The 25,269-nt window shown below is 39.1% G+C and overlaps 1 protein-coding gene across 2 annotated transcripts in view; it reads right to left on the minus strand.

Annotated features, from left to right (window-relative positions):
* The window catches only part of SLC30A9 (solute carrier family 30 member 9), a gene marked incomplete at both ends in the record, with an annotated part of 73,781 nt that extends 50,036 nt beyond the window's left edge, over window positions 1–23,745 (minus strand). The window contains 4 exons of one of the 2 annotated variants that reach the window (XM_084233563.1): window positions 11–110; window positions 1,749–1,808; window positions 12,725–12,889; window positions 23,634–23,745. In XM_084233563.1, coding sequence (XP_084089689.1) covers window positions 11–110; window positions 1,749–1,808; window positions 12,725–12,889; window positions 23,634–23,745 — 437 coding nt within the window. Of the gene's footprint in view, window positions 1–10; window positions 111–1,748; window positions 1,812–12,724; window positions 12,890–23,633 lie in introns of both variants that reach the window. The other variant, XM_084233562.1, reaches the window with a different exon arrangement.
* Window positions 23,746–25,269: the final 1,524 nt, after the last annotated feature.

Here is a 25,269-nt window from a genome sequence, read left to right on the forward strand (position 1 = left end):
TTTTAAATACCTGGATTTAAGGCAGAACTCATTTATTGCTCTGACACCAGTGATGAAATTATTTTGAGTGTACTTTGGTCCATACTCCCTCTTTTTAAGGACTGCTTTAACTAAAACAAAAAATATAGAAAAACAAAAATAGTCACAATGAAACAATTGAAGATGACCATATGCTAGGGGGTTGCTGATGAATTCCAAAGAATATTTATTTTTCTTGAAGTACTGAAAGGCATTTAAAAAACAAAAATTTGCAAGTACAGAATAAGACAGAATTATATTGCAGACATAGAACTTTTATCTTCACAGTCCATCACTTTGCCTTATGAACCACTGTATGAATATTATTGGTCTGTTTAAAGTATATTAGCAGGGCCTTCCTGGTGGCACAGACGGTTGAGCGCTGCACTGTGAAACTGTCCGCAGCCTCTGCGGCACCCAGTTTTATCCCTGCTGGCCGGCAAGAATCTCACATGGCATGGCAGACCGCTCCCGACTCGCCCGCTGCTCCCCTCAGCAGAGTATTTCGTCAGTCTGTCTGTTCTGTTCCCCACTCTTGTCTCTGATGAATCCTCTCACCCTCCCATGCATCTGGCCTGTACCCCAGTTCTTGTATAAATAAATAAATCTTTAAAATAAATAAATAAATAAATAAATAAAGTATATTAGCAGGGGCTCCCTGGTGGCTCAAGGGGTTAAACACAGCACTAAGAAGCAACCCACAGCCTCTGCAGCACAAGTTCAATCCCCAGCCAGGGAGCTACCCACATGGCGCAGCAGACCTCCCCTGTCTCACCCACTGCTCCCCTCAGCAGTGAATTTCATTCAGTTGCCTGTTCTCCCCGTTCTGTCTCTGGTGAATCCTCTCACCCCCCACCCCCACCTCTGGCCTATACCTTTGCTCTTGTATGCATAAATTAAAAAAAAAATCTTTTTTAAAAATGTATTAATGAATAAGTCAAATGTACAATAACACTTCAAAAATAAAGTTTAATGTAAAAAAAACCTTTTTTTTTTTTTAAAGGATCTGAAGTCAGGTTTATTTTTGTATGAATTTCAATTCTTTCCCCCAATAATCCTAAAACTCAAAATAAAATTCGTACTCCTCTGGAGTACAGGAGAGAATTACATTTCTCTTTGAAAATATTAAAAAAAAAAAAATTCTTTAAAAATTTCTTTAAAGTGCCTAGAAATCCACTGGCCTGTCCTAACCCAGTTTATTGATGATGATGATTATAACTATCACATTAATCATTCTTATTTTTTAAGATTTTTATTTATTTATTTGTTTATTTATTTATGCATACAAGAACTGGGGTGTAGGCCAGAGATACAGAGGCGGTGAGAGGATTCACCAGAGACAAAGTGGGAAGCAGAACAGGCAGACTGACTGAAATACACTGCTGAGGGGAACTGTAGGCCAGACAAGAGAGGTCTGCTGGCCATGTGGGTTAGCTCGCTGGCTGGGATCAAACTCGTGCTGCAGTGGCTGCCTATAGCTTCATAGTGCCAAGTCTTAACTTCCTGCACCCCCAGGGAGGCCTCACATTAATCACTGTTAATTGTGATTGCACACAATGTATCATGTTCAAAGTTATCCTAGAGTCTCCCTGGGGGATCCTCTCATCCACCCCCCCACATCTCTCCCTACACCACAGTTTGTCTATGCAAAAATAAACACATCTTTAAAAATAATTATTTAAAAAATAAAACACCATTATAATTTTTAAAAAAGAATAAAATACATTTACCTCTTACTTGGAGAGCTTCTTGTTTCGTAAGTGGAGCTTTGAGTTCTGCACCTATATTTTCTGCTGTAAAGTTAATTATAAAAAAATTTACAATAAGAAGTTGTTTTCATACAAATCTAAAAACTTATTATCAGCTAACAATCTAACAATGTATAAAAAAGATGATACATCATAGACTGAGTTGGATTTAACCTAGATATACAAATGTAGTTAATTATCAGAAAAGCTATTAATTCCCCTTACCAACAGATTAAAGTTTCAGAAGAAAATTATTGAATAAAATTTAACACCCAGGTAAGTTTCAAACCCCTTCATAAAATTAGAATACAAAGGAATTTCCATAAAAAGTAAAACTAACATTGTATTTAAAGATGAAACTTGAGTCGCATTTCTTTAAAATAAGGAAATAAACAAGGACACTGTTGATTCTTCTACTCAAAACTGTTATAGAAATAATATGCAATGAAGAAATAATTATTATTAAGTGGTTAATGGAAAAAATGTACAACCATCCACCCAAAATTAAAAGGAAACTGAATGGTATCATGTTTAATAAAGACATCTTTGGACATGAATTCACTGTGATTCCTTGGGAAAGACAAAGTAATTTTAAGTCTCAGGATGTATAAATTTCAGTTTTCAATGAACAACCTCTCTGATAATTTAGCGTTTTGGGAGCAAAACAAAACATTATATAACTTTTATCAGTATTTAATTTAAATAACAAACATTTAGATATCTTACATGCATCTGTGACATAACACTCAATTATATGTTCGCTAAATGAGAAGAAATGAAAAAAAAGGGAAACTGGAATCTACCTTACAACATATACTATTCTGGGTAGATCAATGACTTAAATATTAGGGCATTTACATGTCTCATAGATGATAATATAGAATATTTTTATGGCAGAAATTTCTTAAATACATACAAACAACAAACAAAAGGAAATGTGGATAAATTCTGCTGAATTAAAATTCAGGACAAGTTTTCATCAAAAGATCCCTCAAAAAAAGAAAAAGAAACCCTCAAATATATCCATCAAAGAAGAAGATATATCCATTAAGGAGAATAATAAAGATCAAGAATATTTAATTCTGGGCCTCCCCGGTGGCACAGCGGTTGAGCGCTGGGTTGCAAAGCTGCCCGCAGCCTATGCGGCGCCGGTTTGATTCCCGGCTGCTCCCCGGCCACGGGAGGAGGGTCCCACATGGCGCAGACCTCTCCTGCCGCCCGCTGCTCCCCTCAGCAGTGTACTTCAGTCCTTCTGCCTGCTCTGCTCCCCGCTCTAGCTCTGGTGAATTCTCTCACCCTCCCGCGCTTCTGACTGTACCCAGTGCTTGTATGTATAAACAAACAAACAAATAAATAAACAAAAAAATAAATAAAAATAAAGTTTGTTGTAAAAAAAAAAGAATATTTAATTCTTCCAAATCAATAAGGACAAATTACCCATTAGAAAAAAGGGGCAGAAGAACAAAATTGTCCAGGAAAGGAAATATAAATAGCTAATATGCAGAGATGTTAACAGATGTTAAGAGAATCCAAACAAACCCACAAAATGTCATTTTACAACGATCAGATTAGGAAAAATTACAAGATATGGCAAAGCCTAATGCTGGCAAGAGTATGGGGCAACGGGCCTCCCCTAGTGGCGCAGCAGTTGAGCGCTGGGCTTTGAAGCTGCCTGCAGCCTCTGCAGCGCCAGTTCGATCCCAGGCCGCCGGCGAGGGTCCCACATGGCGCGCAGACCTATCTTGCTGCACCCACTGCTCCCCTCAGCAGTGTATTTTGTCAGTCTGCCTGTTCTGTTCCCAGCTCTGGCTCAGGTGAATTCTCTCACCCTCCTGTGCTTCTGACTGTACCCAATGCTTGTATAAATAAATTAATTAATTTAAAAAAAAAAAGAGTATGGGGCAACAAGAGCCTCCACCACTGGTAGAAATACAAACAGGCATAGTTATTTTGGTAAACAAGTTGGCATTCTCTAATACAGTTGCATACTTATAACCTAGCAATTTCACATCTAGATCAATATACTTGGTTTATATAGAAACGTGCACAAAGGAATAAGGAAGGATAACTGTATGAATGACCAAAACAGCAACTGTGCTGCAATATTTCAAACTGTAAACCCAAATACCCATAAGCAAGATAAATAGCCCATGTCACATTCATACATTCCATACAGCAATGAATAATAATAAACATAATAATGACTTATTTAAGTCCTTACCATGTGCCAAGCACTATTCTAAGCAATTTTCATTTATTAAGTCATTTAACTCACACAACAGCCCTAAAAAAGTACATGCTATAATTATCGCCATGAAAATTAATGAACTATACACATAGGATAAATCTTAGCAACAAAAATTTAATGAAAAAAGTAAATCACAAGACAATCAACTACCACAATAAAGTATAAAAACAAGTTAAATAATTAGGGATATATAAAAATTCCAAACCCTAATTCCTTGTTTTAAAATCAAGGGACGGAAACACAAAATTCAGGAAAAGTCCCATGAGTTCACACTGTGCAGAAGAATGTGAGGAAAATGTGATAAATAATATAAGGTTGTTAGGTTGAGTGGTAAATTTGCAAGTATTGATTTTACCATGTGTCGTAACTTACATGTACATTGGATATATTCTTTTACATGCATCAAATATTTTCTAACAAAAATTTCACCCTTATTCTATTTATATACTCAGAGTTTACTAATTAACCAATAGTAACTAGTCATTTATCATTTTTCATGTACTGTGTGTACTATATGGCTTATAGACATCATTTTATCTCACAAAACTGCTTTGGGTACCATTACTATTATCATGAGCTTATAGATGAGCAAACTTTATGTTCAGGAAAGTGTAACTTCTCCCAAAATCACAGTTAACATTTTAATTGTAGAGCCAAAGTCAGGACTCAAAGGCAAGTCATTTTGATTAATCTATAACCTTAACCACTTTCCTATATTGCCTTTATGTTTAAAATAGCATTTAAAGGGCCTCCCTGGTGGCACAAGGGGTTAAGTTACAGCACTATGAAGCTATCAGCAGCCACTGCAGCATGAGTTCCATCCCTGACCAGGGAGCTACCCACATTGCGCAAAAAAACTCTTCTATTTCACCCACTGCTCCCTTCAGCAGTGTATTTCAGTCACTCCGTCTGTTTTGCTCCCCACTGTCTCTGGTGAATCTTCTCACACCACTCCCCCACCCCCCACACCTCCTGTCTACACCCCAGCTCTTGTATGCATAAATAAATAAAACAAATCTTAAAAATAGCATTTGATTCATGAGTTGATATGGGGAAAATTTCATGGGGAGAAAAAAACAGGCTGGAAATAAAGCTGAATTAGCAACATGGAAATCACTAGTAACCTTACGACAATATTAGGTTTAGCAAGAAGAATCTGAATGGCGGCAACAGGCTGAGGTAAGAAAGGAATAGAATGCAATGAGTACTTATTTAATATACTAAGCCTATGTTAAAGCAATTCAGCCTTTTAATATCATCTGGAGATATTCACATTTGATTTTTTTAATTTTGTTAGCATTAGGATTCTGCCTGTCTTTAAAAAAATTTACTGAGATATGAGTGACATATACTATTGTGTACGTTTAAGGTCAACAACATAATGGCTTGATACATTTATATATTACAATATGATCAACACCATAGCATTAGTTAGCTAGCTACCACTTCTATCTTTTAGTATTTTTAAACTTTGGAATTTGCCATCTTATCCTAAATAAAATATATCACTCTGTTCTCCTCATGCTCTATAGCTCAGAACTCAATTTGACCCTTCTGTCCTGAATCAGATCTCATACCACCAGTTTGAAACTCCTACTCCAAGTCAGCAAATAGATTTCAGTTGCTGTTCTGCTAGTTTTCCTACCCCACAGCCTTTTACAAGACACAGCCTCAGGCAACAAATGGAGTGGCTGGGGTCAGGGGACTGGTTAAGTTTGAACAACGATTCTGATTCAAGCACCTAAGTATTTAAATAGCACTTGAAGATCCATTACTCCAAGCAAGCCAAACTCCTGGTTCCTGTTTATAGAACTAGAGCCCAACACGTTCTGTTCTACTTCATACATATAGTCCAGCTGTGTCTTCAGTTTTCTGTTTTTACATTCTATCACTCCAGTAAGTGAGAAGTACAAGGGGTACCTCAACATACCTATTCACAGTATCACCTTGATCAGAATTTCTGCCTATACAAAGATCTACCTTTTTCAAAGGCATTTATGAACAAATTAAAAGGCCAACAAAGCACTAATAAAGGTGAAACAATCTGAAATAGCAAAACTGTTCATATTATGATTTTTAGTATATTTCTTAATTATTTTTCAGTGAAAATCAACAGTGGAGATGATTTAACATTGTTTTAATAACTAAAATCTGCAGAAAACCTTACCAGACTGATTATTCACCAACGTCTAAGTAGGTTTCAATGGCTTATTACAACATTAAAAACACTTCTACTCAGGCCTCCCTGGTGGCACAAGGGGTTAAGCACCGCACTATGAAGCAATCCGCAGCCTCTGCAGCACAAGTTCAATCCCCGCCGGCCAGGGAGCAACCCACATGGCGCAGCAGACCTCTCCTGTCTCGCCCGCTGCTCCCCTCAGCAATTTACTTCGGTCAATCTGCCTGTTCTGTTCCCCACTCTGTCTCTGGTGAATCCTCTCACCCCCTGCATCTCTGGCCTGTACCCCAGCTCTTGTACGCATGAATAATTTTAGAGAGAAAAAAAACACTCTTACTCAAGTAGTAACTATAGCTTGTAAAACCTGACATTGAATAGCTAGATGATAAAAAAAGCTAAATGATTATCAATTTTTGTCCAGTTACACAGTAAGCAAATTCTAAAACATCTTTATCTATAGAACCTATGTACCAATTTCTAAAAATTTTGCTTTGGGGAATAGACAGCAAGGCAGAGAAAAGCAAGAGAGGTGGTGAAGTAAGTTTTCAACATTCATCTAATGTTGGAACAACTAAAATCTGTCAAAATTTTCAGAGACAGGGACTCCCTGGTGGTGTAGGGGTTAAAGTCTTAGTGCTATCAAGCTATCACTAGCCATCGCTGGCCAGGGAGCTGACCCAAATGGCACAGCAGACCTCTCCTGTCTCCCCCGTTGTTCCCCTCAGCAGTGTATTTCAGTAGATATGCCTGTTCTGATCCCCAGTCTGTGTCTGGTGAAGCCTTTCACCCCCCCCCAGGCCTCTGTACTACATCCCCAGTTCTTGTATGCATAAATAAATAAAATAAATCTTTTTAAAAAAAAGTTTCAGAGACAGCCCTTCTTTCCAATGATCAAAGTGATTCAACCAAATCACATAAAATGAGCTGCTCTAAGAATATTTTCTGTATATTCTTCTCATTACAAACTGCCTAGATGTTACTAATTATGTTAAGAATCACAAACAAGAAATGCTAGTAGATGGCTCAAACACAGGTATGAATACTTATTTTGCATACCACCACCTTAATATACTTACACAGTATCACTGAGCAGAATCTTTATGATTTCAATAAATAACCTGATACTCTATCCGTGAATGCCTCTAGACAGTTTGTTTTAAGCGCAAGGCCTGGCTCTTTGCCACACATCTGCTGTCATTAGCAAAATTAAAACTAATTTTCCTAAAATTTAAAACATCTGAATGCTCCTTAAAAACTTAAGGATTCTTTAGCAAGTCTCTGCCTCTTAATGAGCTGTTCCTGACTTTATCATGTGATTTGAATTATTCAAAAGTCTATCTCAAATCCTTAAATACACACATTATCTTTCAATCAAGCAATTACTTGCTGTCTATATGATGGCTAACAAGATCTAATTTAGCCTAAGCAAATCCTAAAAAAAAGAGACCAAAATTAGACCATCAATAAACAATATACGTCTAATACAAGAAAATAAAATTAACATTTTGATTCTAGTCAACAGAGAAAAAAGAAACTACTCATGGATTTCAACTTCAAGCACTGTGTATATAGTGGTACCAACATTAAATATTTTTCTGAGTCTATGTTCACCTCAGAAGAGCTAGCATATTTCACCCTTAGCACATTCACCTGTATCATCTCATTTTATGCTCTATTAAATATGCCTATTTCTCAAATTTAGAAGTTCACTAAATTCTCCATTCCTTTAGCCTCTCATATCAAACTCTCACTCAAAAATTATAGTTCTCCATCACCACATGGAAAAGAAATTGGCTAAAACTGTACAGTAAACTCAAAGGGAGGATAGAACTTTAAGGAAAAGGATTAAGAACAGGTGTCATAGGGCCTCCCTGCTGGCGCAAGGGGTTAAGCACTAAACTATGAAGTAACTTGCAGCCTCTGAAGCGCGAGTATGATTCCCACCCGGCTAGGGAGCAATCCACATGGCACAGCAGACCTCTCTGACTCGCCCGCTGCTCCCCTCAGAGTGTACTTCGGTAGTACTTCGGTCGATCTGCCTGCTCTGTTCCCCACTCTGTCTCTGGTGAACCCTCTCACCCCCCGCATCTCTGGCCTGTACCCCAGCTCTTGAATGCATAAATAAATAAATCTTTAAAAATAAAAAAGAACAGCTGCCATAAAAATAAATACAGGTTTCTTTAAAAAGCGGTAAAATCTTCCCTGTGAAAGACATCTAAATAAAAAATAGTCCTGAAATGCTTATTATCCTTCACTATTCTCCTGAAACTAAGCTCTCCCTGGCTTTTCTCCCTGTCTCTTACAGCTGCTCCTCAAGAATTTTTTGCAGGCTTTTTGTCCACTTGCCTCTTGTTCATTAGAGATTTTGTACTAGAAGATCTTATCTCCTTACTGAAATACACAGGTGACAGCTGAGTATAGCTACTATGAAATCTCTGCCCCTAGGTTAGAACTCTGTGCATTAGCCCTATAAACAAATATTAAACCCCTACTATGGGCAAACTGCTGGTGTAAGCCAGCATGGTTCCTGCAGTCATGGGGCTTGCAAACAAGTGGGAAATGAAGAAATAAAACACTGAAAATATCAGTAGTTAAATGCTACCTACAAAGAGAAACAATATTAGGGTAATATTAAAGACTGATACGGTAGCTACTTGAGATTGAGTGATTAAAGAGCGATTTTTTGCAGAATATTTCAACTAAGATGTAGTGACCAAAGGGGATCAGCCACATGAAGAAAGGCACCTTGGAAAAACAAAACAACTCAAGTAAAGGCCCTATAACAAGAACAAGCTTGGTATTTTCTAAGAAGACCAATCTGGCTGAAACATAATGAGCAAGCAAGAGACTGGAAAGAGACATCACAGGGAGAAGGCTATTATAGTAATGGAGCTAAGAGATGTCTCACAGAAAAGTATTATACCCAACTATTGTGCAACCATTCCATACTGGGCAGGTTCATTGTTGATTCGGGCAGCTGAAAAGAGAATTTTGGAGACTTCAGTATCTCCAACATGCCTTTAATGCTCAATCAGGGGACCAGACCAGGAGGCAGGGAGGCAGCAACTAAGCCTCCTAAGCCCCAAGAATCTCCACTTTTATCCCTTGCTTCTCAGCTCATGTGTTCATATTTACATGCACACACCCCATGCTCCCTGGCTTCTCTGTCCAGGTGTCTGCAATTACAGGTGTGCATGCCCTGTGCTCATACTCCCAAGTGCCCTCTGCAATAAACTGTTATCGCATGGGGGCAATGAAACCTGGAAGGAAAGCAAAGCCACAAGTAGCAGCTGCAGAGGTTGGCAGGGAGAGACAATAAACAGCCTGAGTACCCATATTCCTTACACCAACCAGGTAGGCATCTATAATTCCAATGTCCAAAATGGAATCATTATCTTCACATTAAAATATACTCTACCTTTGGTATTCCTAAGTTTAGAAGTCAATGAAGTCATCTACACAATTGTCCAATCTAGTAAATAGGCATCATTCTTTACTTGACTCTTTTTCCTTCATCCCCTCAGATTCAATCACCACATTGTAATTATTCAGCTCTTAAATCTCTTGAGTTCATCTACTCCCTTAAAAACATCAATGCCATTAACATAGTTTAGACATTCATTTTATTACTTTAAATCTCCCTCCTTTGAAATGTTTTTTAAGTCTGCAGGTGTTTATCTTCTAAAACCTCAAATCTGATCTTCTACTTGAACATTCCAATAGATTCCCATTGCCTACAAAGCAGTGGGAAGAGCCAAATATGAAAAAGACCATGGTCTGACTAGTGCTTACCTATTTAGTTTCATCCCTCTACTTTCAAAACTACTGATCCCACCAAATTCCCTATACACTAGTTAAGTCTCAATAAATTACTTGCAATTTGTCCACATCATCTCACCAGTACCTATGCGCTCTTAGATCCCTAGGTAGATATTTTCTTAAGGAATCTTTTCCTGTCACTCAACATTCAGTTTTCAGTTAGGTGTCTCTCCCATGTGCTCCTGCAGCACACAGTATTTCTTCTATCACAGAACTTACTACACATATTATATTTATTTGTATGATTTTTTATGTCAGTAATAGAGATTATGAACTCAGAGTCATTCTCATTGCTGCCATATAAAAAGCGCTCAGTAAATACTTCTTGAATAAATTACCAAATAAAGGATTCTCTTCAATGTTGCACACTAAAGTGACACAGTTACAGAAAAATTCCAATTCTCAGTTTGAAGAAGCCCAATACATCCCAAATGGGATACATACAAAGAAATATATACTTGGTCACTTCACATTAAAACTGCAGCTTAAACCAAAGAATTTCAAAATATTCTGAATAAAACATTTTCAAATGTATTACTAAGCTAGCAAAAAGTTATCTGAAGAGGTTTTTTTAAAAACAAAGGGAAAGCAGGACCTATATAAAATATAAGTATAGGTCAAAATACGTATTATAGAAAAGCAGAACAGATGCAAAATACTAGCCAAAAAACACCATGTAAGTTGGGAAGGGGGCCTCATAGGGGAGGCAAGACGGGATAATTCTAAGTTGTGTATTTCAAAAGGAAAAGTAAACTTTTTTAACTACCTTTAGATTCTGAAGCACATTCACATATAAAACTTTCAAATGTATGTGCCTATGGGGGAGAGGGAATAACTAAATGAGGAAAAAAGAAAAAATTTTAAAAAGCAAAAGAGGAATTAAAAACCACACACACACAAGCTCATGATACAGTGGCAGAAATATGACCAAACATTTAGTGATTACAGTAAATATATTTTTTTAAAGATTTATTATTTTTAGTTATGCATACAAGAACTGGGGTGTAGGCCAGAGTTGCGGGGTAGGGTGAGAGAATTCACCAGAGACAGAAGAACAAAGGGAGAAGCAGAACAGGCAGATCTACTGAAATACACTGTTAGGGGAGCAATGGGCGAGACAAGAGAGGTGTGCATCACCATATGGGTTACTCCCTGCCTGGGGATCGAACTCGCACTGCAGTGGCTGCCAACAGCTTGATAGTGCTGACTTTAACCCCTGTGCCACTACAGAGGCCCTACAGCAAATGTAAATAGACTAAACTTTGAGTTAAAAAACAAAGATTATCGGGCCTCCCTGGTGGCACAAGGGGTTGAGCACGGCACTGTGGAGCAGTCCACAGCCTCTGCAGCACAAGTTTGATCCCCGGCCAGCTGGGGAGAAACCCACATGATACAGCAGACCTCTCCTGACTCGCCTGCTGCTCCCCTCGCCAGTGTATTTCACTCAATCTGCCTATTCTGCTCCCCGCTCTGTCTCTGGTGAATCCTCTCAGCCCCCCATCTCTGGCCTGTACTCCAGCTCTTGTATGCATAAATAAATCTTAAAAAAAATTTGGGGGGGGGGCGGGGAAAGGAGGAATTGGGGTCAAAATAGGATTGCAATTGTATGGGGAATATAAAAATAAAATTAAAAAAAAAATTTTAAGGGCCTCCCCAGTGGCGCAGGGGTTGAACGCTGGGCTGCGAAGCTTCCCGCAGCCTCCGCAGCGCCGGTTCAATCCCCGGGTGCCGGGCAAGGGTCCCACATGGCACGCAGACCTCTCCTGCGGCGCCCACTGCTCCCCTCAGCAGTGTACTTCATCAGTCTGCCTGTTCTGCTCCCTGCTCTGGCTCTGGTAAATTCTCTCACCTTCCCACGCTTCTGACTGTATCCAGTACTTGTATAAATAAATAAAATCTTAAAAAAAAGTTTTTTTAAAAGATAATCAAATTAGGACAAAACAAGGTTAAAGTCAAAGAATGGAAAAGCTATAGCAGGCAAGTATTAATAACAAAAAATGAAGATGTAATTAAACAATTGTTACATAATGACAGAAGGTATAATTCATTGGTGAAATTTACCGATCCTAAATATGCATTTAATAACAAGGAAAATATATAAAGCAAAAAATTAGGGAGAACCACAAGGGAGAATGACTGTCAAATTTACCACCAGAGTTATTATGGCTTAAAAGCCCACTTTAGGAAAAAATCAGGTTCAAAATGAATGAACAAAATATCTGATAGTTAAAAATTGGCAGAATAAACAGCAAAAGGAAGAAAAAGGGATATAATTAAGATAAAAATAGATATTATAAAAAGGGAAACAAACAAACATACAAATTTCAAAGTAAAAAATGTCCTGAAAAAATAAAATGCACAAAATTCTGGCAATATAATAAAAAGATAACCACCACTGGGAATACGAAAGGATGGAAGTACATATACTATTAAGTATAAATAAAGTATCATGAATTTCACTCCAGTAAGTTAAAAATTAAGTTTAAGTGGTCAAATTCCTAAAAAAAAAAAAACAAAAAACAGAATTTGCCAACACTGAGTCAAAAAGAAATAGAAAAATTAACAAATTAAAATAACAGTTTAATAGCTCCTGGCAAAGAAAACACTAGTCTAGATAGTTTTATAGGCAAGTTCTATAAACATTTAAGGAATAACCTTCTACAAACTCTATCAATATACAGGAGAAAAGAGATTAAAAAGATGTATACCTACCTGCTTCATCAATTGATGGTACCTTTTCTACTCTGAGGGTCTGTGATCCCTGTCCTCCTTTCTGAACATCTGTGGAGTACTTTTCTCGTCTCTGCATAAAGACGTACGGGTCATTACAGGAAGCCAAGTTCAAAAAGCTTCCATATGTCACCAAATTCTGCCATTCTAAAATAAAACAAAAAAATTAATTTCAAACAAATTTGTAACAGAGATTTTATAACCAATAAAACATGCCTACTATGGTTAGGGAGAGAATGATTTTACAGAATAAAGTAACAGAAAAACTTTAATACTGCCAGGTACCCAAATGCACAATTCCAAGTCACTCTGGACACTAGAGGCGTTTCAGTGTGCAAAGGCATACAAAGACTACATTTAGGTGCACAAAGACTACATTTTGTAGAAAATAACATTTCTATTTTCCCTATTTTGGAAATTTATATGGAAACGTTAAAAAATATTAAAAATCAAATAAAGCATTATTGAGTTATTCCGAAAGGTCTCTAGCATACAATATTCTTTATTTTGTAAACTGGTTGCATGTTTTAAAAATGATGGCATACCATAATATACTTTGCAGAATAGAAAAACTCTGGAGGATGGGGGCACTCATGAAAGCTTTCTACTCAAAATTACCCAGTGTCCTTTTCCTGCTAGCTGGAGACTTACTTCTATTTCATTTCAGTCAAAAAGAATTATCATAATCAGTCATTTATACTGTCACTGATTTTTTTAATCAGATAATTAGATCAACAATTGGTGTAATTCCTTAATATATAGGAATTTTAATTGAGGAAAGAATAGAAGACTAATTACAAAGTACTTCAGCTGCTGCATCTGGGTTGCCTGGGCTTTGGAGGTCCGAAATACAGTAGAAAAATATATTCCACAGTTACACTGAACTGGTAGATAAGTAAACCTGTCCCTACTCTCAGGTAACCCTCTTTTTTATTTTACAATGAGTACTTAGAACTTGAAACCATTTCTAGATATAACTTACATATTTCTACTTTTAGGTGAAATAAAGTATACAATTAAAAAGTAGTCAAGTTTCCCCAAGAGTGGGTTGAAACTTCTAACTGCTTAATAATAATCTTCAAGTACATGTGTAGATATATACCTCCTGAAATAAAGAAAAATAAACATTTCCTTAGAGAGTCAAGAATTCATCAGGAACATCAGATATTGTAAATACTGAAGATAATTTCAAGAACACAAAGGACAAGTGGCTTAAAAGTTTTCTTGAAAACTGTCTATGTAAACATACTCTTCACTTATTTGGCAAAAAACTATTGAAGATCTAGTGAGTATTTTTGTCATTTGTCTCTATCTCTCAAAGGCGAGCAAAGCAAACCTAACAATATTATCTTCCTGTACATTAAAATATGGAGGCTACCAGTGAAATTAGTGAAGCAGGGGCTAAAATCTAATTCTCCTAAGAAACCCATCCTCCAGAAAAGCATCTTCACCATAGCCACTGGTGGTCTGACTTGTCAGTCTTATTCAAAATATCTTTTGTGATAAAAACCAAAGACAATGTGCCACTAACACTTTCTCTTCACCCACAGATTGAGTACTTCATAGACATTATAAGAAGAGCCTCCCTGGGGGCCCAGGGGTTAAAGACAGCGCTATCAAGCTATCACCAGAGTTCAATCCCCAGCCAGCCAGGGAGAAACCCACATGGCACAGCAGATCTCTTCTGCTTCACCGGCTGCTTCCCTCAGCAGTGTGTTTCAGTGGATCTGCCTGGTCTGTTCCCCACTCTGGTCTCTGGTGAATCCTCTCACCGCTGCACCTCTGGCTTATACCCCAGTTCTTGTATGCATAAATAAATAAACCTCAAAAAGAAAGAAGTTATATAAAGATGTTTGAACTTCCACGTATCCACTTCTCACCTTTAACAGTTACCAACTCATGGTCAATCTTATCTCATCTCTACCTACACCACTATCTCCTCACCTCTATATTAATTTTTTTTGTACAATAATCATTTTTTTTCCTACCCATTTTACCTCTACTTTTACCCAGTACCATTCTTTGCTCTTTTGGTGGTTGCCTCCAATAATAACTATTAATTTAATGCAAATCTCACACATAATTTTTCATTAAATATAAATGTATTCTTAAGAGAACTTTTGTTAACAAACAACACCATCACAAGCAAAGCATTAATAATAACTTATTAATGTCATCAAATATCTTCAGTTTCAATTTTCTAGTTGTTAGAAATGTTAAAATGTTTGTGGAAACTAAAAAGGTCCAGAGCTGTTACAGACTAGGTGTCTTTTAAAATTCTTTAAAGTACAGGTTATCTTTTTAAGTATTATCCACTGATGAAACCAAGCTGTTTGTCCTGAATTTTTGTTCTGGTAGTTTCCAGTTTGAATTTTGCTAATTGAATTCCATGTTTTTGTGCTGCTCTTATATATTTTCTATAAATTGGCGCATGTAAGGGCTTTATCGAAATTCAGGTTCTTTTTACTAGGCTAATATCACTCACTTGTAAGTTGTGAATTATTTCATCAGAAGCCACATAATATTTGCTTGTCTACCTGTGATAATGTGTTGCTATTCAGTGTTGGGACCATTTATTCATTGGGAGATTAGAAAATGGTGATATTCTAATTTTTTTTTTTAAGATTTATTTATTTACACAAGAACCAGGGTACAGGCCAGATGCGCAGGAGGGTGAAAGGATTCACCAGAAACAGAGCGGGCAACAGAACAGGCAGACTGACGAATTACACTGCTGAGGGGAGCAGCAGGCGCGACAGGAGAGGTCTGCCACTCCATGTGGGACCCTCCCCAGCCGGCCGGGAATCAAACTGGCACTGCAGAGGCTGAAGACAGCTTCACAGCACTGCTCTCAACCGCCTGTGCCACCAAGGGAGGCCCTTTTATTTTTTTTAAAGATTTATTTATTTATGCATACAAGAGCTGGGATACAGACCACAAATGTGGGGGGTAAGAGGATTCACCAGAGACAGTGCAGGGAACAGAACAGGCAGACTGACTGAAATACACTGCTAAGGGGAGCAGCAGGCAACACAGGAGAGGTCTGCTTCACCATATGGGTTTTTCTCTGGTGGGCCGGGGATCCAAATTGTGCTACAGAGGCTGTGGATTGCTTCATAGTGCGGTGCTTAACTCCTTGCACCACCAGGGAGGCCCAATATTCTAATTTTATCCCTTCTTCATTTACTAGGAAGATTATTTCTACAGAGAAAATTTTCCTCACTTATTTATCTAGCAGTACAGTTCATACAGGAAGGTCAGGCTGAATACTCAATTCTTTGCCTTTATTTACCAGCTCTCAAAATAATGAATTCCTCATTACCTTACATATTATAGTAGTGAGATTAATGTATCGCTCCCTCTTTCTCTGTATTTATCACTGTGATTTCACAGATTTAAACATTATTTGATGTATTTCAATCCATTTTAGAGATTATCTTGATTTCTGTTCAAACTGTCCCATTTTGGCCAGTAGGGGTTTCTTCAAATTGATTCCAGAGCCTTCTGACACTATCCTAGTATTATTTGTATAGCTTCATTGCTAGTTGTTTCAAAAACTCCTTAATTTTTAACTTCAGTAGAATTTCAGGCATCAGCAACTTTAAAAGTACACATCTGGCATTAGCACAAGATAAAAAATAACACAGAATTTGCAGAACACATTATCACTTCCAACATTTTATATTTTAAAAATATAAAGGAGGGCTTCCTGGTTAGGTCTGGTTAAGTTTGAGCGCTACCACAGTATCACCATTGCCACAGCAGACCTCTGCTGTCTCCCCCACTGCTCCCGATAGTATTTCAGCAGATCCACCTATTCTGCTCCCCACTGTCTCCGGTGAATTCTCTCATTCCCCACCTCTGGTCTACATCCCAGCTCTTGTATGCATAAATAAATAAATCTTTTTTAAAAATACAAAGGACATTTGATTCCATCAAAATGCATTTGCTTTAATAAGACATAATATCTAACAATCATTTGCTAAATTAATTCTAGGAGGCAGAAATATAGTAAATAATATACAATATTAATACTGTCCCATCAAGGTGAATTCTAAAATAAACTACATACAGAAGATCAGTCTTGAGTTTGGCACTCAAAGGCCTGGGCAAGGACCTTCTTATTGCTATATATGTAAGGGTATCTTTTTCATTATGTACCAACCTGCTGGAATCGTTTCATTAGTCTCATCGTAACAGGCAGTCTTCATGGCTTTTATTTTCCTGCTAACTGCCTCTCCAGCCCCTGAAGACCACTGTTACTGATCAGCACTTGTCCTTTCTCCAATATGGTTTGCACCTACCACTTACCCTGTATTTCAGGAGAAATCTGGCCTTTTTTCTCAGACAAGACACTCCTTTTCTCCCATGCAAACTATTGTGTATGTTGCTTCTGTAACAATAACTAAAACAAACAAGAGATTTCTTGAAGTTTAGAAAGTTTTATTTCTGGCTAATTTCAGGATCAGAGTGAAACCTGTAGCCTAAGCCTTCTAAAAGTCAGTCTCTTAAGAAGATATTTCAGTTTTTCCCCCAAAACATTTCTAAAGTCCTGTCATACTGAAAACTAAATACCTGCTATCCTCATTTTTAAAGAAGTTAGTAAATGTGAATGAAAAAGATACCAATAAGCATATAGCACATGGCCCAATACATACATAATACTGTAGAATGCAAAGAATGTTCAAGATTTTATCACAGCAAAAACCAAACAAATTAAATGCCCCTGTAAGAAGGATGGCTAGGTTATGGGTAGTCCTACATTTTCATTATGTGTTCATTTAAATTTTTTTTCAAGATTTATTTATTTATGCATACAAGAATTGGGGTCTAGGCCACAGATGCAGGGGGGTGAGAGGATTCACCACAGAGCCGGGAGCAAACAGGTGGATCTACTGAAACACACTGCTGAGGAGAGCAGCAGGCGAAACAGGTCTCCCTGGCAGGGACGGAACTCATGCCACAGTGGCTGGCAGTGGCTGGCAAGAGCTTGATAGTGCAGAGTCTTTAACCCCTGTGCCACCAGGGAGGCCCTTATTTAAAACTTTTTTTTAAGGATTTATTTGTTTATGCATACAAGAACTGGGGTACAGGCAAGAGGTATGGGGGGGGGTGAGAGGATTCACAAGAGACAGAGTGGGGAGCAGAACAGATGGATCTACTGAAATACACTGCTGAGGGGAGCAGCAGGCGAGTCAGGAGAGGTCTGCTGTGCCATGTGGGTAGCACCCTGGTTGGGGATCGAACTCGTGCTGCATGACTGCAAACAGCTTCATAGGTTGTGTCTTAACCCCTTGCACCACCAGGGAGGCCCTCATTTAAAACTTTTAATGACATGGAAAAACATTCATGTTACAATATTGCACAAGAAAAGTAGGAAGTAATTTGACTGGTGAAGTTATCCAGAATATCCTTCATTTTTACTTTATACATTATACTTTTCTATTTAAAAAAATGCTTAAAATTAAAGAAAACTAAAAATATAACCATTGATTAACAACTAATATTAGCTAATACTAACACACTTACCATTTCTTATTAACTTTTATGCTTTCAGCTAACTAAATACAGGAAAATCCCTTTTATGCTTAATCATATAGCAGACAAAAGTGGGATCTAAACCAGGTAGCCCAGCATAGAGCTAAACACTGCAAATGTGACTTTTTTCCAGAACACAGTAAGCAATAGGGAAACCTTAAGAGTATAAGTAAACAGGAGATGCTGAAAAGTTCCTGCACTTCCTTTTGGCATACATTTCTACTGCCTAGCTTAATTTTTTTTCAATATTTGCTTAGAATAGATAAAAACAGGGCCTCCCCTGGTGGCGCAGCGGTTGAGCACTGGGCTGCGAAGCTGCCCGCAGCCTCTGCAGCGCCGGTTCAATCCCTGGCCACGGGCAAGGGTCCCACATGGCTCGACAGACCTCTCCTGCCGCGCCCACTGCTCCCCTCAGCAGTGCATTTCGTCACTCTGCCTGTCTGTTCCCCACTCTGGCTCTGGTGAATTCTCTCACCCTCCTGTGCTTCTGACTGTACCCAATGCTTGTATAAATAAATAAATAAATCTTTTTTTTAAAAAGAGAATGTTTACAAAAAAGAATAGATAAAAACATCATCTATTAAGAATTTACCAGATGCCAGAATATTTTACCTACATATTATCACATTTTCTATTCCAAAGCATATGTCAAGGTCATTTATGTCTCTCCATTTCCACTGCTAACCAAGACAGCCCAACCGTACCACCTTATTTGCCTAACTATAATAGCCATTAGATACACTCTTACTTTTCCAATCCATTTTCCATCAGTAATCAGAATATTTTTGAAACATTGCCTTTTTAAACCCACAGCCTATAAGGCTCTGATATCTTTCAAACCTCATTTCATATACCCCCACCTTACCCTAGCTTGAAGCAGCTTCCTCTCTGTCTCTGAACATTATCAGTCTGGTCTTCAGGATTCCTTTTTAGCCCCAGCTTGCTCATTTTCATTTTTCACACCTTGCTTAGTCACCACATCTTTGGAAAAGGTGCAGTCCCAAGCCAGCATATCTAATGAAATGGCTCCTCCTGGCTACATCCCAGCCCATCACACTACGTATTTCTTTTATAGCACTAGTTTTCTCAATCCTAATGTCTGTCCAATAATGGGTAGCACTATACAAACAAACCTTATGCCTGTTGCCTTTTTGCTGAGTGATCCTCTCACAAAAACCCCTCTCACAAAAACCCCTACATATTATGGTTAGCCTCATATCAGTTAAAAAGTCTATCATTAACTTGAACCACCAGGAATCATACATCAGTCTGAAAAAACGGTCTTTCATAACTGCCAGTGTTTCTATTATTTAAGGAGATGGGAGAGACCTAAGACCAAAAGTAAAATTTGTACATTACTTTTCTTATGGTAATAAATACTAATAAATTAGACAGGACTAAAGTAGACAAGTGTAACTTCTTTTTATTTAAAAACTACTTTTATTAATGTGGGATTTGAGCAAAAGCATTTATCTGCTAGTTTGGTATGTAGTACTTAAAAAGAAGCATCCTCCCAGTGTAACTCAGTCCATCTGCCTGTTCTGCTCCCTGCTCTGGCTCTGGTTAATTCTCTCATCCTCCCACGCTTCTGACTGTACCCAGTGCTTGTATAAATAAATAAATCTTAAAAAAAAAAAAAAGCATCCTCCCAATTTAAAATTTTGTCAAATGAATACAAATACTTGAAAAAAATAAAATAATCTATGCAAAGCCAAAGGAGCTTTTTAAAAAAAAGTTATATATACTATAAAAACTAACGTTTATCATGTAAAACTATGTGCATATTGCAGAGTATGTAAAAAACACATTAAATTTTCTAGAAAAACCCACTGTTAATAAAATAGCATATATTCCTACTTTTCCTCCTAGTTTCATCTATTAATTTTTACCTATTTATACAAGAGCATTTCTTCATGGTACTAAATATTATTCTAAATTACGAGTTGTTTAAATGGCTGCATATACTGCCACAAAATATGTACCATAACATATTTTGGCTTTCAACGCTTCATAGCTATAAATGTTAGCAATTTACGATGACTACTAAATTTGTGCACACATTTTAATGTACGTCTGAATATTTCCTTAAAGTAAATCCCTTGAAGTGGAACCATTGAAACAAAAGGTATAAGCCTTTAGGGGCCTCCCTGGTGGCGCAAGGGATTAAGACACAGCACTATGAAGCTACCCTCAGCCACTGCAGCCAGAGTTCGATCCCGGCCAGGGAGGTGACCCACATGGCACAGCAGGCCTCTCCTGTCTCGCCTGCTGCTCCCCTCAGCATTGTGTTTCAGTCATTCTGCCTCTTCTGCTCCCCACTCTGTCTCTGGTGAATTCTTTCACTCCCCACACCTCTGGCCGGTACCCCAGTTCTTGTATGCATAAATAAATAAATCTTTAAAAAAAAAGTATAAACCTTTAAAGTTCTTTGTATAACAATGGAACATTACTCAGAAATCAAAAAAGATAAACTCATGCAATTTGCAGCAACATGGATGGAGCTGGAAGGGATCATGCTCAGCAAAATAAGCCAGAAAGAAAAAGAAAAATACCAGATGTTCTCAGTCATAGCAGGAATTCAGAAAACCTAAATAAGGGACCAGGAAAAAGACTAATTATAATAAAGTATAAGTCAAAATCAACAAGCAACTATAAACCAGAGACACACTGGGGGGGGAAGAGGAGGGATTAGGGTCAAAATAAAGGGGGTTGGGGGAATTGTATAGGGACTATAACCAAGATGAAAATACATACATTGTGCAAAAATGAAAAATGATGTTAAAAATATATTTAATAAATATTTAAAAAATTCTTTATTATCAAAAAATAACCTCTAAACAACTGTTCAACTATGCCTCAATCGGTATTAGGAGCTCCTGTTTTCCTGCACCCTCAATATGAGGTACCGTCATTATGAAAAATTAAGCCAATATGAACCTGCCCAAAAGTAGTATACCTGTAAACTTGTATTTTTACATTCTTATTAGTGACTATAGAACATTTTTGCATTTTTATTGGCCATTTGAACTCCTTATTTATTTCCTTTGCCCATTTTTCTACTGGAATGTACAAGGTTTATAAAATTTCTTTATAAATTAGTGACACTAACTTTATATTTGCACTGTAATATAAATAAGTAATCACTGTTTGTTGAAATGTGGATAGTCCAAACTGAGATGTGCCAGAAGTGTAAAATACCCACTGGGCTCTGAAGATTTAGTACAAATCAAGATAATGAAAATATCTCAGTAATTGTTACAAAGATTATATGTCAAAATATTTTCAGTATACTGCATAAAACATTAATTTCATTTGCTTTTACTTTTTAAAATATGGTTATCAAACAACTCAAAATGACATGTGGTTCACATTATATTTTGTAAGGTGGTGGTATAGAATATTGTTTTCACCCTTAAGTATTTTCAGTGGTTTAATTTTTCCCCTCAAAATTTCTTCCTCTTCTTATTAAGTTTTTCCCTGCCACATAATTTTAGAATAAATTATCGCTTAACAACAAAAAAAAATACTTTTAGACTTTTTCCCCAAAAGTCCTTCAAATATTCTTTTCTTCGTACAGGCATCCAACTTAATGACCAACTTGATTTAACATTTTTACCATAATTTTGATTGCCCTTTTAAATATATTGTTTCAGTATTACTGTAAGTAAATTTTCACAAACAAGATCATTTTTAAAACCTACTTAGTATTATTAAATGTAAAAATAATTTTATTTTTTCGTGGTAATAAACATTCCAAAGAACTTTGCAAAGTCATTCTGACTGGTGAAATAGGTAATTATTATCTGTGGTTCACAGATGGATGAGACAGACAGCACGTAGTTTTTGAAGTAATGACAAGCTACAGAGAAGAGGGATTATAAATTTACCCTATTTCAACTTCTTTTTATCAACAAATAAAGAGTACTTCAGGCAAAATTAAGCCACCACCACACCTAATTTAAATGCAAAATACTAAAACTACTTGGTCAACAGAAGCAATAAGGCTAGTAGGTTTACTTGGAAATCTTGGAGTACTGTTTAACCAAGATGATTCATTTTGTTCAAATGTGAACCTTGTATACTGTCAATCCAGTGCTGTTAAAATTAACCCATCTGAAATTTCAGGAGCCAGTTTTTACATTTATTGCAACTAAAAGAAACATATATTCTAATATTAGTATAAATGACTGTAACTTCCAACTTCTATTGCGAAGTCATAAACATGATACAAGTGTTGTGGGTATTTAGGAAATGGTTCTCGAGGCATGCCCCAGAATCTGGAGGCTATGATTAAGAGTGGATGTTACTGTCTTTTCCCTCATTCCTTCCAGCTCTCAAGCTACAGCATCCAAGCAATGGCAGTAAATAAATAAGGTAAGCCTGATTAAAATTCACAAGATCAATGTTATGTTGGAAACTGCTGAACAAATGTAACTGAAGAAAAAATGTTGACGGGGAGATAAAAATTCCCGGCAACCACATTTTTGGGGGGTTACAGCCCCAGAAAACACTTTTCATCAAAGGTTGCTCAACAGAGCTAAGGAGTTCTTTTGCTTTTCTGGCAAACCGGGGTTCATTCAATGATGGTGGGAAGGTCATACCCTCAAACCTAAGACTGAGTTGTAACTATAGCAAGCCCTTATCCCCCTCAGGAAATGTAAGTAAACAAATTGGGAGTATGAAAAAAGGAGCAGAGCAATAAAATCTACCTGGCCAAAAGTGTTCAAAGATGAACCAGGAGGCGAGCTCCCAAGACCCAAGAACTCGGTGGCGCCAGTAATATCCTCCTGCCTACCAGGGTCATCACCAGACATCGCCAACTGGGCCTAAATTTTTTTTTTTTTTTAAAGACTTCTCCATCTATGCACACAAGAGTTGGGGTACAGGCCAGTGGTGTGGGGGGTGAGAGGATTCACCAGAGACAGAGTGGGGAACAGAACAGGCAGATCTACTGAAATACACTGCTGAGGGGAGCAGCGGGAGAGCCAGGAGAGGTCCACCTAGCCATGTGGGTAGCTCCCTGGCCAGGGCTTGAATTCGTGCTGCAGAGGCTGCGGCACCAGAGATGCCCAGGCCTAACATTTTATTTAGAACAAGCGGTCGCTGTCACGGATGCGACTCGGCCCGCGACCTGCCGCCACATTCCGCGGGGACCGCAGGTGAGACCAGCCAGGGCGGCCTGTCAGAAGCCCCGCGGACAGGGCAGCTGGATGCAAAGGCAGAGACGGAAAAAGGTGGCAGCGTCGGGGAAGGGCCGGCGGGCGCGCAGCCCGAGGAGAGGCGCCGGCGCAGAGCCCGGCCTGGTCCTCCAGTCCGGCTTCCGCGGAGGCAGCGGCCGGCGCGGGACACTCACCCTGGCGGTAGCTGGGGCTGCGGGCCGCCGCCCTGCAGCGCAGATGCAGCCGGCACAGGGAGGACCAGCTACATCTGTGGGCCGCAGCGGCGGCGGCCAAGCCCGGTAACATCCTGGCGGGGCAGAGGCTCCCACTCGGACACCACCTCCTGCCTCAGCGCCGCCGGCACCAAATGACTCCATAGACCGAGCACCTGCGAAGAGCGATGCCTGCGCCGCCCTAGGCGGCCTCGGAGCCGGAAGCCGTCGCGCCGTTTAGCTACACCGGCGGCGGAGAAAGCGGAAGTGACGCAAGTGCGGGGCACGCACGGGGAGAGCTCGCGGGCGGCCCCCGACGTGCTGAGGGGGCGTGGCTACGGGGAAAGGTGCTAGCCGTCCCGTGTGCGCTTGCGCGTTGCGTGGACCTCGTCGCCTAGATTGATGGTATCTTACCAGCCTGGAAAGCCTGGGGAAAAACGACCGTCTTTGGGGACCTCTGCCTGCTTACTTCCTTTTTTTCTGGTCTCGAAATCTGCGCCTTGGTGGTGTTAGTGGAAAAAAGCGGGGAGGGCCGGTGGCGCAGCGGGCTGAGCGGCGCGCTGTGAAGCTGTCAGCAGCCTCTGCAGCGCGGGTTCGATTCCCGGCCGCCTGGGAGATGCCCACATGGCGCGGCAGACCTCTCCTGTCTCGCCCGCTGCTCCCCTCAGCAGTGTCTTCGGTCCGTCTGCTTGTTCTGCTCCCTGCTCTGTCTCTGGTGAATTCTCTCACCCTCCCGCGCCTGTGACTCTACCCCGTTTCTTGTATAAATAAATAAATCTTTAATTTAAAAAAAAGTGGGAAACTGGAAAGACCAGAGTGGAGCCTAATGTATCCTCTGTACTCTCCAAACTTCATCACGGTAACATCACTGTGTGGCCGTTACCATGAATGCTGATACTTCAGAATGAGGTCCTCGCACTGCTAGCTTCCAATCTTTATTTTTTTTTTAAGATTTATTTATTTTTATACAAGAGCTGGGGTACAGGCCAGAGGCACGGGAGGGTGAGAGGATTCACCAGAGAGAGCGGGGAACAGAACAGGCAGACATATCAGAATACACTGCTGAGGGGAGCAGCGGCGCGACAGGAGAGGTTTGCTGCGCCATGTGGGTAGCTCTCTGGCCAGCCGTGAATCGAACCCGTGCTGCAGAGGCTGCTTCACAGCGCAGCGCTAAACCTCCTGCGCCACCAGTGGAGTCCCTCCATTCTTCCTTCTCCCAGTCTACTCAGCTTCTCCTCCCTCCTCAGCTCCACCCTTCCTTGGATGAGGCAGGAAACCTGGAACGTCCCTTTTCTCTAGGGACCACACTGTTAATAGTTTCAACCATAATTTTAATCAAAACTTCTTTTTATTTAAGATTTATTTATTTATACGAGAACCGGGGTACAGGACAGAGGCGCGGGAGGGTGAGAGGATTCACCACAGACAGAGCAGGGAGCACAACAGGCAGAAGGACTAAGTACACTACTGAGGGGAGCAAAGGGTGAGCCAGGAGAGGTCTGCTGCGCCATGTGGGTTTCGAACGCGCTGCAGAGGCTGCAGACAGCTTCACAGTGCGGCGCTCAACCGCCTGCGCCACCAGGGAGGCCCTCAAAACTTAAGAGATTTATTATATAAA

The sequence above is a fragment of the Talpa europaea genome (assembly GCF_964194135.1).
Source record: "Talpa europaea genome assembly, chromosome: 5".
NCBI lineage: Eukaryota > Metazoa > Chordata > Mammalia > Eulipotyphla > Talpidae > Talpa > Talpa europaea.